The sequence below is a fragment of the Maylandia zebra genome, linkage group LG2 (assembly GCF_041146795.1).
Source record: "Maylandia zebra isolate NMK-2024a linkage group LG2, Mzebra_GT3a, whole genome shotgun sequence".
Classification (NCBI taxonomy): Eukaryota; Metazoa; Chordata; class Actinopteri; order Cichliformes; family Cichlidae; genus Maylandia; species Maylandia zebra.
The window spans coordinates 42348835-42368320 of NC_135168.1; the positions used below are offsets into that span (position 1 = coordinate 42348835).

At 40.0% G+C, this 19486-nt stretch overlaps 1 protein-coding gene across 5 annotated transcripts in view; it reads left to right on the forward strand.

Moving 5' to 3' along the window:
* The first annotated feature begins 7628 nt into the window (after nucleotides 1-7628).
* The window catches only part of ahnak (AHNAK nucleoprotein), a 32869-nt gene continuing 21011 nt past the window's right edge, over nucleotides 7629-19486 (forward strand). For 3 of the 5 annotated variants that reach the window (XM_076874538.1, XM_076874533.1, XM_076874535.1), the window contains exons 1-5: nucleotides 7630-7870; nucleotides 14865-14929; nucleotides 18793-18849; nucleotides 18969-19125; nucleotides 19238-19464. In XM_076874538.1, coding sequence (XP_076730653.1) covers nucleotides 18969-19125; nucleotides 19238-19464 — 384 coding nt within the window. In that variant the 5' untranslated portion in view covers nucleotides 7630-7870; nucleotides 14865-14929; nucleotides 18793-18849. Of the gene's footprint in view, nucleotides 7871-14864; nucleotides 14930-18792; nucleotides 18850-18968; nucleotides 19126-19237; nucleotides 19465-19486 lie in introns of all 5 variants that reach the window. The other 2 variants (XM_024804994.2, XM_024804996.2) reach the window with 2 other exon arrangements.

Sequence of the window (19486 nt, forward strand, 5' to 3'; positions counted from 1 at the left end):
CAGCCAATCTTGGGAAGGTTAATCAGTGTTCCCAGTTTTCTGCATTTCTGCATAATGGCTCTCACAGTGATTCCCTCAAGTCCCAAAGCCTAATAAATGGCTTTGTAAGCCTTTCCAGACTGATAGATGTCAGTCCCTTGGTGATCTGTTCTCGAGTTTCCTTAGATTGTGGTGTGATGGGTGTTTTTTCCCCCCCTCAAGCTTTTAGCCAACTTCACGTTGTCAAACAGGTTCTATTGAAATGATTTCTTGATTCAGCAGGTGTGGCAGTAATCAAGCCCGGGTTTGGCAAGTGAAACTGTATTCAGCTTTTTAAAAAATATGGTTAATTCATTCTCAGTTGTGGTTATTTGCATGACATCTCATTTAACTTTTTGCTTTGGCTGATACTGAAAACACATTCTAGTGGAATTTCATAAGTTCAAAGCTTGGTAAGAAGCTAAAATTCCCAGTCTAATCACTCAGCCTGATCATTCACATTCATCTAGAGTTAAATCTGCAGCAACTCTAGCGAATCCTCCGCAGCTAAGTTTGCAGCACTTGCACCAACACATTCAAGTTAGTTTTCTCATTATATTGCATCCCACTCCTGTAAGCAGAAGGTGAGGATTCCTCTCTTTAGCTCATGTGGCAGTAGTCCACATGTTCTGTATGAGTAGCCAACTAAAAAGTGGGCAAATTCGGCTCAAGTCACTTTGCTATTCAAAACCTTACAGATAGGACATATAGTGAAATCTAGCCATAGTTATAAAGGTGCAGACCCTGTCCACCATTGCAGAGGCAAGAGGGGTGTTCAGGTTAGACATTCTCTTGCCTGCAGTGGTTTTTCTTTACTAAAGCATGAACTGTGTCTGCTCAGCATTCGCAACATACCCCCATTTGTTTCAAATTTTTCAGTTGGGTCATGCCTTAAACTAACTGTGCAGATAAATGCCTTTTTTTTTTTTTTTTTTTTTAAATCCCTGAGAGTCATGAGTTGTATTTAGCAAAGCTAGACCCGGATAGGTCAGGTCAGGCTTTGGTCTTTGCAATAATTACTGACGTTTCAGTTTTTCAATACCAAGTAATATGAAACTGATCAAAGTTTATGTGTGGAATTCAGGTGAGGGGGCGGAGCCTGTTTTCTTTTTTCTTAATAGGGTGATATGTTTAGCTTTGATTTTTACATCTGCATAAGCCATTTATACGGAAGTTCATTCAGTCCACTATAGTGAACCTTATATAATAAAAAAACCCCCAAACAAACAAACAAAACCCTTAGCCTCTTTCTGTTATTCCAGGAAGCTTTGGTTAGGTAAATCTCTCTTGTCGTTCACATGTTGGTGATTATCGGCTTACTGTTTCCTGTCTTGCAACTTTCAGCCTTTTGCAGGCCCTCTGCTCTCTGTTGGCCAGCCCGCGCCTCCATGCAGGCTCTTTTCTCTCCTGTCTGTGCAACTCTCAGTCTTATTGTAGGCTCTCTGCTCTCTATTGGCCAACAGCGGCTCTGAGTCTTAATGCAGGCTCTTCTCTTTCCTGCATTTTGCAACCCTTTCTTGTCTCCTATCATCTTTCTGCTGCAGGTTGGCCTCCAGTGCCCCTAAGCTGGCAGCCTCTCCTCTCTGCCCTTCAATCTCTCCTGTCTCCTTTGCCAGCTCTCAGCCTTATCACTAACTCTCTGTATCTCTCCTGTCGTACCTCAGCTCTGAGCCAAATCAAAGGATCTACGTCCCTGTCTTAGCTCTAGTCTGTCCTCATGCCTTATTACAATTTCTCTCCACCCTCCTGGCCCCCGATGGCCCTCGAGTCTTGTCGCAGGCTCAATTTCTACTCTGCTGCTTCATAAATTCATATGTTCCATTCCCTATAGATCAGATCTTCCTGCCACGGCAAGAATGCGTTCTTTTCTTTGGGTATCCTGCCCTAATACCTATCACTTCTGGGATTCTGTTCTGCTGTAATTGGCCATTGAAGTCTGACAGTCAAATACCTCAAATTGTATTTTCTACATCAATAAATCATGTTCAGTTCCTTCTAATGATCTCTCCTTATTGAAATGAAGCTTATGCATTAGTTCAATAAAGAATTCAAAATTCAAATTCAAATTTTATTTGTCACACACACACAACCATACACAGTATGACATGGGGGTGAAATGCTTGTAGCTGTACAAGAAGATCTGTAGTCACACATCTGACTGCTTCCCAGGTATTGGCAGTCAAGGTGACGGTGACATCACTGGTCTACCCCAATCATCTTTCTGCCGGCCTTCTTCAGGCCAATCAGCTTTCACTCTGCGTGCTTTAAATCTTCCTGCGCATCCATCATTCTTCCTTGCAGACGCCTTTGTGCAACACACCTCTTTCCCCATCACCCTCTTTCCCTCATCACTGAGGCTCCATTCATGCCTCCATCTCCACCACCAGCGTCTAGACTCTGGTGGGTCCTGCCCTAATCAAAATCACAGCTGGGATGGCCATTGGAGTCTAACTGGCAAATACCTCAAATTTAATTCTATACATCAATAAATCATGTTTAATTCCTTCTCATGATCTCTTTTTATTAAACTAAACTTAACAAATATTGTCATTATACTTAATTATTTTTTGCGCACAGTATAATTGCAGAGGGTGCCTATATTAATAACTTATTAAAAAAACTTTTATTCTTTAGCAGTGCAATAGAATACAATTCTTTTAGATTTAGTGGGTGTTTTCCTTAAAGAAGTTCTTACTTCAATTTGATTTGCTTTCAGAATCAAACCATAGAAAAAGATAAAACATCCTAAATAAGTAAATAAAAAGAAACTGGCAGCAGCTGTAGGAACATAAGACAGGTCAGTGTTTGTTCTGATTATTTTTGCAGTTATTTTGAACTCATCTTCTACAATAGTGCATTCATTCACCAAAAACACAAGTGGAATTTGTGGTGAATTTCTTTTGACATTCTCCACTACTGACAATGCCTCTTTGACAATGTTTATCTCACTCTGTCTTCAGCATTGGCTGGAAAAACACTCAACACAATATCGACAATGTTGCATTGTGTAAAAAAAATCTAATGAAGCTACAAAGAACTTCTATTTGCTCACTTTCTGCGTACTGACCGCCTGCTTTTGATAAGCTCTCTGAATGCAAACCAGGCTTTTAAAATACTTTTGAGCAAACTTTTCAAGCAAGCAAAACTACAGAAAGTAATCTTGTCGTCAAATAGATGCGTTGAATTTCTTTTTTTCTCATTTTTTCTGGGATTACTGCCAGGGATGGTTAGTCATTACACTGAATACTCCATCCATCCATCCATCCATCCATCCATCCATCCATCCATCTTCGTCCACTTATTTAACAGAAGTTTGAAAAAATCATAACAGAAGCATTTTGACAATGTCTCTAGAAATAAAAAGCAGCAAACATTGATCTCCTCTCGACTTCATTCGAGACCTAGGTTGTGCAAGGAGCATGTGATTGGATGATCTAAGTGCTCTGTTGGGATTGTATAAGTGGAGTAGTTCAGAGAGATAGGCGGGCGCTAAATTATTTAGAATTTTAAAAGTGAACAAAAGAATTTTAAAATCTATGCAATATTTAACAGGGAGCCAATGTAGTTTGGCTAAAATTGGAGTTATGTGTTCATTCAGTTTAAAAACCTGATATGTGGTTGGAAATCATTGATTGAGATCAGTCCATTGTGTATGATTAAGCCTGTGTTGCACAATCAGGTGTTCTACTCACACCTTCTTACCTATAGGCAGGTCCAAACAGCTGCTGAAAGAAATTTGATAGATTAAAAGTTATTTTGTCTGGTTGTTATGTTACTTTTATTCAGTCATATCACAAGTTACAGTTAGGCCAGTGGCATGTGACTTCCCTTATCCTGCGGGAGAAATTATTCATAACACGCACACAAACAATCACACGCAGACACACACACATACGCACACAAGCACACACACATTTATTCAACCGTCCATCCCAATCTAATCCTCTGATTTTACTCCTCTCTGCAGTCTGAGCTGCCCATGTTTTCATTGTAGTCATGGGCTGTGACTCATCGTGCGTCTGAGCCAAGCTATTTGCGCTGGTTCACACTGGCTGACACACCTAGAGCCAGGAAACACACCCATTCCCACATATCCTTGTATTCAAGTGAGTGATCTGCAACAAAACAGTGATACACAGAGGACATTGACTTTGCAAGAGCATGGAAGATATTTAGCACATTTCACAATTATCCAGTTTGAACAGTCCACATTTGAGTTGTCCCAGAGCTAACTGACTGCTCTGCTTATCTTTGTCTCCCTCTGACCTGCTGCAGTGAGTTCATTTAGAATAAAAGCAGATATATTTATAAGAAATTTATATGTGAACACCTGTATTATAGATAAACGTCATGAGTATCTGAAAAAATAACCAATGATATGATTTACTGATGAGTTATTAAATAACTGTAAACATTTAACTCCTACTGAAAAGTTTGTGAGCAGTGCATCGTTTTTGACAGGAGTAATCCTGATTGCTAGCAGACACATAACAGGAGTTGTCTGTCTGGAATCAGCATTTTCTGGTAGCTAAGACTGTTCTTTAAAGGCCACACCCCGTTGGCAAGAAAGGGAATCAAATAGGCGCTGTACTTCGAAAGTGGGTGAAATCTTATTCTGTTCAAGTTAAAACGTTAAATTCTGTGGAAAATACTATAAGCACTAGATGATTGCTTTAGTAGTTGTGCACTCATACACACAGTATACTTTAAACACTAAAGTAACGTTTTTCTTTTTGAAACTTTTGAAAAAAACTCTTTTGAAACTTCCCCTGAACATTTTTAAACACTGTTCCATCCCAAAGAGTAAAGCTTTACCCCACTTTATACACAGTTCTTTAGGATCTCTGCATGTCTTGCACATGTTTGGTGTTATTTCTCCACTTTTATCTCAGTGTGCTCACAATTACAGACATCTACACACGTCTGCGCACAAACAGCGGGCCTTCTTTTTTGTGGGAGAGCTGCACCCTGTTTTCGCAACAAAACAAAATCTGAGATCTCCTGACTCAAAGTTTAGTGTAGTAACATTAAAATATGCGTGTGTGCGCGCACAAGCACAAGCGTGTGAGTACCACTCCCCGGTTCACTCCCAACAAAAACAACACAGTAACTTCCTCTGTATGTAATCTATTCCTTGCATGTTGCCTTCATCTCGCTGAGTATGGGTGTGGCATATTGAGAAGGACACTGCAGGAATTTCAAAGACACTAGACACTGTTGTGAGAAGGGGAGACGCACATGTGTACACTTAAAACACACATGTGCATCCACAACCCACATATGAATTCTATTTTCAAAACTGGATGCACACATATACTCCCCCTAAAAAACCCAAACAAAAAATCCCATCCATCCATTTTCTTCCACTTATCTGGGGCGGGGTCACGGGGGCAGCAGCCCAAGCAAAGAAACCCAGACTTCCCTCTCCCCAGCCACCTCCTCCAGCTTGTCCGTGGAAACAGCAAGGTGTTCCCGGGCTAGCCGAGAGATATAATCTCTCCAGCGTGTCCTGGGTCTGCCCTGGGGCCTCCTCCCTGCCTCCTGTCCTCCGTGAATCGCTACCTTATCGTGGTGGAGGGGTTTGTGTGTCCCAGGGATCACAGGGGCTATGTTGTCTGGGGGCTTTTGCCCCCTGGTAGGGTCTCCCATGACAAATTGGTCCTGGGTGAGGGACAAGACAAAGAGCGATTCAGAGGGAGCAGTTCACCCTCCCTGCCCTGGAGCCAGGCCTGGGGAGGGTACCCGAGGGCGAGCGTCTGGTGGCCGGGCCTTAGTCCATGGGGCCCGGCCGGGCACAGCCCGAAAAAGGGACATGGACTCATCTTCCTGCAGGCCCAACACCCGCAGGAGGCACCGTAGCCGTGTGGCGGCCAGGAGTTGAGGTCCTGACGGAGGTCCCCAGCTACCAAGACTGGCAAAAAATCCACAACCCTCCAAAATTACTGTTACTGATAAAAGCATGTGGCACAAAATATCCATAGCTATATACAGCTATGCTAGATGGTAAAAGCAGCCAAGAGTAATAAGATAAGATAAGATAAAATAACCTTTATTAGTCTCACACGTGGGAAATTTGTTTTGTCTAGCAGAAAGTGAACAGTGCAAAGTTATATATAGTTGTATATAAAATTAGAGAACACTGGAATACAATAAGAATAAGATACTGTACACAACTGTACAGAATAGAATAGAATGGAATAGAATAAAATACTATATACAATAGAATGAAATGAAATAAAATTATATATACAATAGGATAAAAATAAAAATAATGGATAAGTGATGGTAAAGGTTAGCTTGTGGTGAGCTACAAGAAACCAGCACATAAGTTATAAATTCTGCTCTGCTAAACACTGTAGTAACAGCTTTCACACTTGCATTAGTAGCGTTAGGAACGCCCAAATAAACACTTTTCGAAACATGTCCTTGAGGGGAGTACTTAAGTTCATTTAACAAAGCTGCTGGTGTACACTGGGAACAAAAATGGATGGGAATACCTTTTTTTAAAACATAGTGTTAGTCATGGCTTATCAGATGTTCTCATCTATAAGCCTGTTGGTGACACAGCCATACCCATAATCCCAGTATGATTTGTCAGAGGAACCGCCCAGTGACTCTCGTAACAAGCTATCATGCCATCGCTTTGCGTGTCTGCATACCACATTGAAACATTTCATAGCTATGATCATTTAGAATGTTTTGGTTTTAATTCATAACGTTCAGTGTTTGGCTTTGCAGTACTTTTAACACAGTGGGATGTAAAAGAAGTACTCTGACATTAATCTAGGACTTTAAGCTTAACATTAGCAGTTTCACTCTAAAAATAAACTTTCATGTGACACACTCAACATACAGCACACAGACAATTACAGCAATGACTACTGCAACTACAGTTTTCAGCGTATGAAAGTGAGCTAAAAACAACAACAACCTGTGTAAAGCACAGTGAAAATGTGGAATACATTTTAATGTCCAAATTAGATGCAAAAATTATTTAATATAAATTATATTGCTACTGCAGTTCACTAGCACAGGGTGGGCCCCATTAAAGCGACAGACTTCTGTAAATCCTGTCTTGTAAATAGACACCTTGCCTTTTGTGTTTAACTAAAGGCCGTCGTCCCGAACCATTTTGGTAATGATAGCTTTGTGTCAGTTTATGTGCGGCAGTGTAAATGTTTTAATAACATGTTGATGTCATTGTCTGTCATGATAACCATTTTGTGGAGTGCATCTCTTCTTCTCTGTGTACTTCATTGTTATACTGTAGAACAAAAACTGAAGTGGGCAAAAAGCTGTTTTAAACAGAAAAATCATGATAAAAACAGTACAAGTTTCTTGCCTGAATAATTTGTTACATAGTGCTGATTACATTCGGATAACAAGAGTTTGAAAACCTGACATTTAAGTGTTGAAAGTTCTTTTTTTCAAGCAGAGCTCACTTTTCCTGTTGCATGTCTTTGCAACCATCTTTGTGAAGCAGTGGGTGGTCCCATGAACACTAAGGACCACTCCCCGTACACGGGTCCCCTCCCCTGGATTCCCCTCCCTCTGCTAACCAGGAGCCCAGCCCAGCTCCCTGTCCAACCACTCTGCTCAGCCCAGACTAGCAGCCACTCAGAAAAAAAGAGGTTAAAATCAACTCAGAACGGTGGAGGGAGGGAGAGAGAGGGGGCAGAAAACGCCCTGGAAATCTGGTTGATCAAGAAATCGAAAAAGACTGACAGAGTCCTAGCAGACTGCGAAGGCGTGACAGTGTGAAAGTGTTTTTCTTGGAGTGAGGAGAAGTGGAGAAGTTTTCAAGGATGCTCAAGCAGGCGTGAGGCTTCTAGGGCGCTAAGGCTGCGCACAGGTAAAGCTGCACACTTTTTTATTTTCTTTAATTGAAGTTAAAAGTTTTTTTTTAAACTGTTCTTTCGGTTTCTGAACTTTAACAACTCTGCTGCAAGACAACAAATCAGTCGTTCCAACTTGGCCAGAGTTTAAATAACTAACTTGCAAAGGCGTCACAGTTATCTGTCCAGCATTCTTGTTCATAGCACCAGGCACTTGCAGTGAGCGTGTTTATCATTGTAAGATTATTATGAGTTGTTTTATATGACTAGAAAACTTGTCTCCAGAGTTTTTCAAGGACTTTTTATTTTCCCCTAAGGGAATGTTTTTGCATAGGAGCATCTTGCCTAAACAGTGTTATTTGTTTTCATTGTAAATATGTAGAGTGGCAGTAACTTTGTGTGAAAACATTCATACATGATAAATATTTAATTAAAATAGAGCAGGACAGGAGATGAGGGTGTGGGTACACACCCACCACATGAATGCAGACTAGATTGAAGTTGTGCAGTTTACTAAGATGCATATAAGTCATTCATGGCTATATACTTTATTGCCTTTAGATGATTTTGATCCTTCTTAGAGATAACAAATAAGAATAGCTACATTTGTGTAGTTATTTCACCTTTGTGCAGTGTGGATGTGTAGATGTACTTTGCATAGTGAGTGGGACTTTTTCTTTTGTACAGGACCTCAATAACCCACATTTTAAAGTTATATCAAAGAGGTGCCGAAATGATTGTTGACAGTGTTGATGTTATCGCTCAGATGTCTCTCTTATCTAATCCAATGTCGTTTGCCAAGAAATGGAAGTTTAAAAAGTTACTACTACTTCCCTATGAGAGTGTACAGCAACAACTTTGGGTGTGGATCCCCCCTCTCTCCTCCCCCTTCTTTTTTTCTCTCCCTCCCTTTTTGTTTGCTGTCTCCTCACAGTGGCACACCCTTTAGTGCCAGTGAAAAAAAGGAAAACCATCCACGCTACAGACAGTTTTTTGCAGCGGGTCTCAGCAAATTACATTTAAATGTCCTTTGTGGGATACTAAGGGTGTGCTGGCGAAGACAGAAAAGTCATGATTATGGCTTTTTCTATGTCTTTTCACTGGATTCACTGTGTTGTTGGTTGGTGGTCTCTCTCTCTCTCTCTCTCTCTCTCTCTATATATATATATATATATATATATATATAGAGAGAGAGATACAAAAAGTATTATATTTTTAAATGCAAACTGCTTCCGTTTATTGGCTAAATATGTATCAGCTTTTGAAAAAAACCTTTTTGGTTTGTGTTGCGCAACATGAAGTTGAAAACTTTCACTGCTGCTTGGCTCTGAGGCATATATGCATTTCATGACTTACTTTTTAAGGTCTTGAGCAGAGAAAGATTTGTCTTTGTCTATTTTACCATGGGTCTCTCAACCTGGGCTCCTGGCCAGGGTGTGCAGGGGGAGAAGAAGGGAGGAAGACAGGGAAAGAGAGTCATGGAGTGAGTTGGTGAGGGGGGGATGGGCGGGGCAGGGGGTTGAGGAGGGGAGTAATGGAATGTAGTGGTTTGGAAAGACAAGCTAATTGAAACCAGGTTTGAGGCAGAGCAGGGGGAAGAGCTGAGACTTTGCACGTTTGGGGAAAAGAAAAAGAGGCATTTCTGAAACCCTAAAGTCAGGGGATTATTTTCTTTCCCATAATATATTTAAAGCCTAAAATGGCATCATTTCAGCTGTGGTTTAAAGTAGAATCACTGCATGTAGTGCTGCCTATATTTTATGTGAAGTGGGTGTATAAGTTGAGAATCAGGAGTTCAGAAAGATCCTTTGTTTAATCTCACTTGGAAGTCAAATTTCATTGTGCTGTTGCGTGTCCTCTGCAGCTCCCTCCTGCCACACCCAAAAGTCACTTTAGAGGAGGGTTAGCGAGAGCTGATTTTTGCCCTGCTCTGCGTAGTCTTTTCTACAACGTGCACTTAACTCACACTGGGTGACCCACAGCTGTACATGTGTGGCATTTCTCAAATTGCTCTAGTCAAGGTGATTGATTATAACACAGGCTGCTTAAAGGGCCAAATGTAGTGATTGTCATTTAATCGGCATTATGTTTAGCGTTTTTAGCTTTACTTGGTGATAATACGGTGTGAATAACCAAACTAAACATGATATTTCAGGTGTAGAGTTTTGCTTCAAGAGAGGGTGTGGACCTTAAACATAATAAATTTGAAGCGTGATTTATATTTCAGCTGCTCAAACATTCAGAGCTGCTCCTAACCGCCCCAAAGCTGAAATGCTCGTCAGTTAACAGGGCCTCATCTTGGCCTGGGGTGGATACTGTTTGTCTAAATACTTGCTCTGTCTACCAGTACAGCAGTACAGAGGGTACATTATTTTGTCACCTAGCAATGTAGGTCACTTGGAATTCCAAAAAGCACACCTTGAAATTTTAAAGCTTCATTGATCACATTTTTCTTTTTCTTTCACTCCGATGTTGCGGCTCTTCTCACCCATGTGACAACCAGCGTCGTTAGTAGGAAGAACTGGAAGAAGAGCATGCCGCATGACAGTTTGGAGCCTTGACAGTGTTGAGATGCTTATCGCAGTTCTCTGCCAGCGCAACTGCGTATTCTCGCAGTGTTGACTGACAGCACAGGCGCGAGGAATGGTGTTACTCATATGTTCCAGTATAAAATGCAAGGAAACTGGTCTCTGGCATGCTTCCTCTGCTATTTCCTCATGGGTTTGTTGAGCGGGTGGTTGAAGAGGTGGGGCGGGGGGTGTTCAGTAAGCTGAAAGAAAGCGTGGTGGTTTCGAACAAACTATAGCGTATCCTTTTCACACTTGGCTTTCATTACGAAACCAAGCATTCCGGACGACTCCGTAGACGCACACCCTGGATATTGGTTGGATAAAACAATGCAAAATGTATAGAGTGAGAAGATTTTCAATGAGCAACATTTTTCTTCCCTAAAGTTGCAAATAAAAATTTAACCATAGTGTGCAATTTCAGAACGTCTTTCTAGGCAATCCACCCAGCAGCCACGCCCTTCTCACTCACCCACTGCTGGAATGTTTCAGTGTGTACTCAGTATTCTCTGTGGAGCGCCTATCATTAGCTTGTCTTGTTTTTGAGAAACAGTTATTTTAAATTTGCGATGAAATAGTCACAATAAGTCACAAATAATTCTGTGGCAACCACGCACCTGCATGCAATTCAGACTATTTCACTGTAGATTTTAGCAATGTGGGACCTTCCCAAGCATGGAGCTCAAAAAGGGCGTGAATCATTTCTGTCTGATAAAGCAAGAACTCGCACCAGTACTCCTCCAAACATCTCCTATATAAAAATATCAAAAGCCATCTGTTACTAAGCACTACTTGGAGATACATGCCCTAAATGTCAGGGCAACCATGCTTGGAATGTAAACTGAGAAATACATTCAACATGGTTTTTCTTTATCTGGCACAAGATATTCGAGGATGGAACTCTCGTGTGGTCTAAATAGAAGTGTGAATTGAAAGTACAATCCTGATGCTCTGTTTATGCTTCAGGTTCTTACAGCAAAGGAAGTCTCACATCTATATATACATTCTGCTGCTATGGTTGCCACCTAACTCCTACTCATAACCTTGTCCCCTGTTCCGTGAATGGACTTGTATTTGCTCTCATTCAAGCAGCAGCTGAATATATTGCCATGTTAAACTAAGCTTGGCAATTTTTTGGCGTGACCTGTTTAATGTGTCAGTAAGCCTCTTGTGATGTTCTTTTTATATGGCTGATCTGTTCAAACTTGGCGCTTCTCTTTGGTCTAACTTGTTATGCCAGTTCAAAATTTACATCCTAGCTGCTTGATAGTCATGCCACTGAAACTATTGTTGGGCATTAGCCCAGGATCACTTCTCATTTAATAGCAGAACAGATCTTAAAAAATAGTTTGAATAAGGTTTTTTTTTTTCAAATCAAATCAAGTTTTTTGTCTATAGCACAGTGTTACATATACAATCTCAAAGGCAGTTCTTGGTGTAATAATAGGAATGCAAAAAATAGGAATGCAAAGGAACAGGATCTCTAAAAAACCTGTAAGAACCCTCGAGAGAGGAAATTAAAACTGAGGTCTTAAATGTCTTGGTGTGTAATAGAGAACAAGCAGTTATGACAGAACTGTGCAGAGCTTAAAAAGTATGTGAAAATCAAGGCAAAGCTGAAGTATGCTTCAAATGCAACCCCTCATTTCTGATTTTTTAAGAGCAAGAGAGGAGGATTTTAAGAGTTTCTTCAATTTTTCCATTTGGTGCATGACTCCTGCCAAAGTCACAATGGCTTAATCAGAAGCAGGCCAAGTTAGCGTCAGTGGGCAGGCTTTAGTCTTATGTTGGACTTGTGGTTTGCTTCAGGGCTATGTGGACTATGGAGTGCAGAAAACAACCAATTATTTTGACTCTCGTTCCTTTTATACACGTCACACGTGCACGTCCTATCTGCTTTTGTGAAGGAACATTGAAGGCCAGATACTGCTGTCTTCTTTGGTATTTCTTCGCTTTTGCTGTGTCTAAATACAATGCAGCAGGGGGGGAAAGAGAGTCTGTTTTGTTTTGACAACAAGACTGATTAGGTCACTGGTCTTCTCTCCGTATCTGCCTTGCTGTACTGAGGTCTTTTTATCTGCTCATAATCAAATTTTATCAGAGCTCCACTCTGTGATACACTCTGAAATTGAGCCTTAATCATTGTCACATTGCTCCTCTTTTCTCATTACTAAATTGATTGGATTTGGCAATCAAATTGGTAGACGGACTAAAGCTGCTTTGATCAGTTTCCAGAATGTATTGACCTACTTAAGCACAAAGTATGAAAGTTAACAGTCCAGGTTTGGAGGCATGTCTCTTTTTAAGTGATGGGGTGATGAGCTGGCTGCTGTTTACTGCGTCAGTGAAGCGCATGTTAAGCCAAAAGACACAAATGTAACCTCTCAATGCACATTTGACACACGTCTTAGGGTGCCATCACAGATGCACTGCTGACTTAACGTTGCATTTTTGCTTGTTTGAGTGGAACCTGGAGGTTGGGGGTGTGTGGTGGACTCATTGCAGGTGGGTTGGCACTCCAGCTGTGTGCGGGGTGGGCAGCACAAAATAAAGCTAGAGTTAGTGTCAGAAGGAGGACATTTCTTTGGAGTTAGTCACTGTAGAAGAGGTTGGGCTTTCTTCCAGCTGGCCTGAGGGCTCTATCAAGGAATGTGTGTGACTGGAGGCCTGGGTGGGGCTGTGCACTGTGCTACTCCCTCTGCAAGTAAAGCCGAGAGGCAAAGCGACACGATCTGTGTCGTGGACTGTGGTATGGTACTTCTGGGCACTGCGTGTTTTTATTTGCTTCCTTCACTGTTTGTTGACCACATTTTATCTTCCAGAAATACCTGCAGATGTGCTATGTGTGTGTGGTCTTACCAAGACACTGAGTAAAGAGGGTGGGGCAAACTGTCTCATATATTTTGATTTTGTTAAATCCGATATGCCTATTTCGTCATTTTCTATCATGACGTTGTAGCACAACACCTAAAAGCTTACACATATAATAACTTTATCACTAAGGCAAACACAGTGTCACATTTTCTTTAGTCTACCTTGTTGTATTCTGTGACATAACAGTCCGAATCAGTAACAGGGGCATGAGTATACACAGCTGCTGTGGTGCAAGTCTCACTTCACACATGTAATGCGAACCCATTACTGGCTGGTATTTTATCTCAGCTATGTATTCTATTGGTGCAACAGAAAACAGGCCAAACTTTACTACGTTTTTTAAACTTTGCATCACTGTTAGGGGCTTTGTTACATTGCACAGGTATTAAAATCTGACTGTTCCATCTCACAAATATAGTAATGAGCAGTTTAGGTTATTGAACATAAAATGTTGGGAAGGGGGAAGTTAATGATGGGGTTGAAGAAGAATTTTCCTGAAGGGCATGTTCCCACTGGTGCTGCATGTCTCTGCGCACATCAAGTCTGGTTCTGTTTGTACTGAGACTGACAAAAAGAGGGCTTTGTTTCACAATAACACAATAATTGGCATAAGACCTGTAAGATGTTGGGCTAGTTACAGCACGTGTCTCACATTTTCAGCTTTGCCTTGATTTTCACAAACACAAGACTGACTTAGTGTAAAGAATGATGCTCAGAATTTAAATGATAGATTCAATTTAGGCAACAAACTTTGCTGCTATATTTGCTATTATTGCTTCGTATTTCTGCCTTTCTGTTGTGGTTTGATATTTTTACAGTCTTCCATGAAGCAGTGAAACTAAGGCAGATCAATGCATTAGCATTTTTAATAGTATACTTCCTCTCTGAATTCCTCTATAGCCAAATTTTCTTCATTTTTAATCAATTTCTAGCAAACCTACTTGTTGTAGTTTGGCTAGTTTAGAGACAAACAAGTGGTTAAATTGATTTAAAAAGACATATTTCCTTACCAGTGTCAACACTGCTTCCAGCTACTTGTTGGTTAATTATTAAAGCCTCTTAAGGTGATGATTGATCAGCATCAGTAGTCTACTACATTAGACTACTTTATAAACGTATCTAAAAAGAAGTAAAGGAATGAATACCTGTGATTAAGTCTAGTCATGAAAGTAAAAAGTGCAGGGGCTTTTTTGTAAATATTTTCTTATGCATAAGTATGGTAAGCTTGTAAGCTTCTAAAGTGAATCCCCACTTTTTCAGTTCTGCCTTTCCCATCTCTTAATGTGTAGGCTAACATTCTATAGCTAAATTTCATCACTTAGTACTGAATCCTACCACAGCATTTGACTTTATCATTCATATGGAGATGCACCTCGTAACATAGCAGGGACTTCTATGTGGAAAAGACATGCATAGCTTTTTGTCATCTGTCAAGCATGTGACTGAAACTCAACTTTATATAGCAACATGGAATGTTATTGCAAAAGAGAGCAGCAAAGGTTTCTTTGCTGTCTTAGCAATACTTAATCTGTGTACAAATCATACTAATTGTGTTTTTTTTTCTCAACAGAAGTCAAGAATACAAGAACAGAAGCAATAAACTGAAGCTCCTTGGCTTTGCTTGAGCAATCCAAGGTAAGTGAGTGCCCTTAAGTATATTGGAAACGATACAAAGAAAATCTATGATAGACTACATAAAAAAAGGAGAGAAAAAGAAAATCAATTTTCTTACTACCATCACTTTGCTCAAACACTAACTAGTCAGTGTTACCACAGAGCAGCATCTATTTTATGGTCAGACTGCAAACCGCTTTTGGAATGTTTGCTGCAAAGCCTCCAACGTAACTGGAAGGTCATGCCGCCGTCATTCAGCTGTGAAAGGCCTGCCTTGTGGAAACCTGATACCTGGGTGCTTCTGCTCCATGTGTCTCCTTTTGGTATCCCGTCCCTCCTCCCAAAGTGACCACCTGCTTCACTCAAGTCCCTTTTCCCTTCTTGAGAAACGACCATGTCAAGAGCCCGCCAAAGATAATTTACTTCTTTTGTGTGTAGGGAAAAACTAGCAGTACTTTGACTGATTAGTGTTAAATCTGTAGGCCAATGATACTGTATAAATGATCCATATCCAGAAATGCTCTGTGGTTGCATTCGAGGTAACAGAAGCTTTTGTTTGTCTGGCTGGCTGCTCATATCCCCTTCTGGACAGACATACCAAGCCATAATAAAACATGACAGACAAGCCCGTTGATCTACCTTCGTATTTGGCATTGGATCAGCGGTACTCAGGCACGTTATAGAAATGAAAGAGAAAGAATACAGAGCTGAATGACTATCATGTACTGTCAACTCCTGGAGTCCCAGACCATTTGCTATGATTTCAAGAACAAGGGCTCATTCATTTGGCATATGTTTATAATCATAAGGTCTTTTTGGGTTAATTGTTAATTTTCCTAATTTAGTTTATACTTAATTACACTACTTTCTAAGTTTATCTTAAAATAAGCAAAGAAATTAATAATTGTGATTAAGTTGAGTAATGACAGTAAAAAGTGCAGGGACTTTTTGCAAATATTCTCTTATGCATATCTCTGAACTTGTAAGCTTCTGAGGAGAATCCCCACTTTTTCAGTTCTGCTTGGATGCCTTTCTTTAATGTTCTATAACATAGCTTGACAACAACCCCCCCCCCCCCCCCCCTCTTTTTAATTGCCTCACTTTAATTTTTTTTAACATACTCTTTTCCTTATATCTCTTTCTGTGTGTTTCAAATTCCCCCTTGATTTCTGTTGCATGCCTCAGCTTCCCCCCACAGCTTGCTGCCAGAAATATGTCAGAACGTCTAGGACACAATGGCCCAAATAGTTCAAACATGGTAAGCCTGTGTGCTAGGCCAAAATCAAAATATTTATCAAAACTATATGATTATGCTTGAAAATAAACCTTTGAAGGGATAAAGGGATAGTTGTGTCCCACGATTATGCGTATGAATGTGGATGCATTCTTAACTTCCCACCCTGTTTTTATAAACCCAATAATATTTCTTATGCTTTTCCCCTGTGAACATTTTTTCTGAACAATTATCTCATCTAGCAGTAATCTGTACAATGCCAATAAGACTAGCAAAAGAGAAAAACAAGATCATGTGAAAGGTTTGTCAGTTATTTGGGTCTGTTTTTATTGACTGGATTAGGACAGGATATATTCGGGCAAAATGAGCTGTGTTCGAGCCCATGGGGAAGACAAATTCCCTTTGATTTCTCCCAAATGCTGTGAGTGTGGGATCTGAAGGACACTTTAAAGATTTTGTAAATGGCTGCATCAGTTGGCCTGATTTGAATTTGCTCTACCCAAGATAATTAAATAAAGCTGTGTTTTTTGGTACTGTTTTTTTTTTACCCCTTCAGTTTTCACACATTTCAACTATAACTGATGCATATAATGTTGCAGCTTGAGGTCTTGATAGATTCGTGTTTCAAGGTACTATGAGGCCATGTGGAAAAGCACAATGTGATAGAAAGAAGGGAGGAGGACAGATGAAGCAACAAAGTGAAGATCAGGTTTTATATACCTGCAAGCGGCTGGAATCACCTTTGGAATGAGCATTATCCTATTCTCCGGCATAATCATGCTCAGTGGCTAAATGCTATTTTTTCAAAGAATTTTAATTTTACCTCAAAGCATTGCATGCTTTCTTCAGTATTCCCAACCATGCAGATCCAGTCTATTTATTGACTTGTGTTAATTTGCAGAGGGCTTGTTATGTGACCTAGGACTGGCATCAACAGACTACAAATAACTGAGACAATAGTTCATATTACACAGAACTGTATGCACCACCTAGATCTGCAGTCTTAATTTGGACATTGCAGGAAACACCAGAACTGTTTTCTTCTAACGATCTCATTTGTTTGAAACACTGCATTTTAGCTGCATGGCAGGAGTGGCATATGGCTGCTGAATAAGTGATGCATATTACAAAACCTCTTAAAACTGTTGCTTCTTTAGCTTCGTCTCAGGTTCCTCTTGTTTCCAGCAACTTGTTATCTTGCATAACAGAGAGGCAGTATCAGTGAATGAGGAAGGGATTCGTGGCCTGTGTGGTAACTGTGTTCTTGACTGTGGTGTAAAATTATATTAATTTTTCTGCTAATATTATTATTTCTAGCACATTGACATTAACATTAAAATACATATATTTGTAAGGTCAGACAAGATTATCAGTCTTATTTTTTTTCCAAGTTATTATTCCTTAAATCTTTGTTTTTAATCATAATCACAATAAACACAGGAAACTAATCACCAAAGTGACTCATATCCTGTTTCATTCATCACAACTATGAATAGGCTTTTGCCATTTTCTGTTGGCCGATAGAACCTTTGTTAAATCCTCCTCAATGGTTACAGTAGGCATTTGTAGTGATTGTCTCACTGAAATGACTGTGGTACTAGAGCTTTGCTACTGTCTTGTGGTGCAACATCATTAATCAAAAAGTACTTCCAATAGTGTTGTCACCAATCACATTACATTCTCTCGAATTTAAAAAAAACAAACAACAACATAAAAATCCCTTTCTATTGGTAGAGACACATCATCGTGGAACAGCTTTGTATATTTCGAGGAGTGGGTGGTGGAGAGCTTGGTACTAACAAAACAATAGGTTCTGTGTTCCAAAAAGGAGAGTGGGTATTACCAGTCAGCATGTTTGTGGACACATGTCTAGTAATGTTGTCAACAAACTTTATCATTGATGTGATGATCTTTTTACATTGCAAACAGCGATAGTGACAGTTGTTGAAAAGCTAAGCATGAATTTCAGTTGGCCTAATTTAAAGTGATATAAATATGGTAAATTTGGTAATTATTTGAAGGTATAATGTATACCTTATGTACTCTGATGGCCTCACCCAACCTAATGTGTGCTACTACAGCGTAAAGAGGTAGATCATTGTCATCAGCTTTGTAAAAACTTTCAGCTGTAGTGATAAAAAAATTAATAACAAATCTATGGTTAATTGCTGAAAAGGAATTCATAGCTCTTGTTATTGAACAGAACTACAAGCTTAATGTGGGATCCTATACAAGGGTGCAACTGTTTTCCTATTAGATTAGTGTTTGTGGTTGTACATCTGTATTAGAGTAGTAACTCTTTTAGGTGATGTATTTGTTACCATACATTTCTCCACCTTGGTGTGTTTTTGGTTTTTTTCTTTAAATAAAGTACCTGTGACCCTCACTTTTGTTTCTATTGATGTTTGAGTTGATCTGTACGCAGGGGATTTGGCTGTTTCCTCAGGGCAGGGAGTGGTCTGACTTCAACCAAGTTTCCAAAACGTAGTGCATCCTGGAGGGAAGGGAAGGCACTTATAGTTAGATAGGCTATATTGTCTGAAGGAGTTTTAACACCATCTAGTGTTCACTTTTGGGTCTTTTAACCCAGGCTCCTTACAAAGTGGGATGTGGATAGAATTTGTTCAAAGTCTGTCTTTTGTTTTTGCAGGAAAACAAAGAGAATTTGTGCTACAACGAGGCTTGAATTGAAGAAAACAAAAACAAGGTATTTTAGGAATTTAAGGTTTAAGACTAGTATTCCATATTTTATGCTGTAAAGAGTTTTTGCCAACTAACTATGATTTTTTTCTGTTGAACCTGCTATTTTTATGGCTATGTTTACAGATGGCTGACGAAGAGGAGACAAGGGAGGTACTCTTTCCAGATTGGGAAGGTGCTGACAAAACTGGCATGACCATTGAACAGACAAGTGGAGGACAGCTCTTTGTTAAGGAGGTGAAAGGAGAGTCACCAGCAGCACGGTCTGGAAAAGTATATGAAGGTAACAAATTCAGTTTTTGTTCAAATATGTAGCTTTCACCAAATGTTTAGTAAGATGTGCACGCTGACTTTTGCTCTTTTGTTTTTTTGTGCTGCTTCCACTTAAATCATAGGTGACCAAATTGTGGGTGCCACTATCTACTTTGAAAATATGAGTTCTGAAGAAACAGCAGAGCTACTAAAGACACTGAACAAACACAAGGTTGGACTGAAACTACAAAACAAAGGAGACAAATCCCCTTACTACTCACCGCTGAGCACACCATGTCGTTCACCAGTCAGCACCCTTACATGGGAAGGAAAGACCCGCTTTGGAGATTCCAGTCCAGATATCATTCTTGTAAGTTCTTTTTAAAAAACAA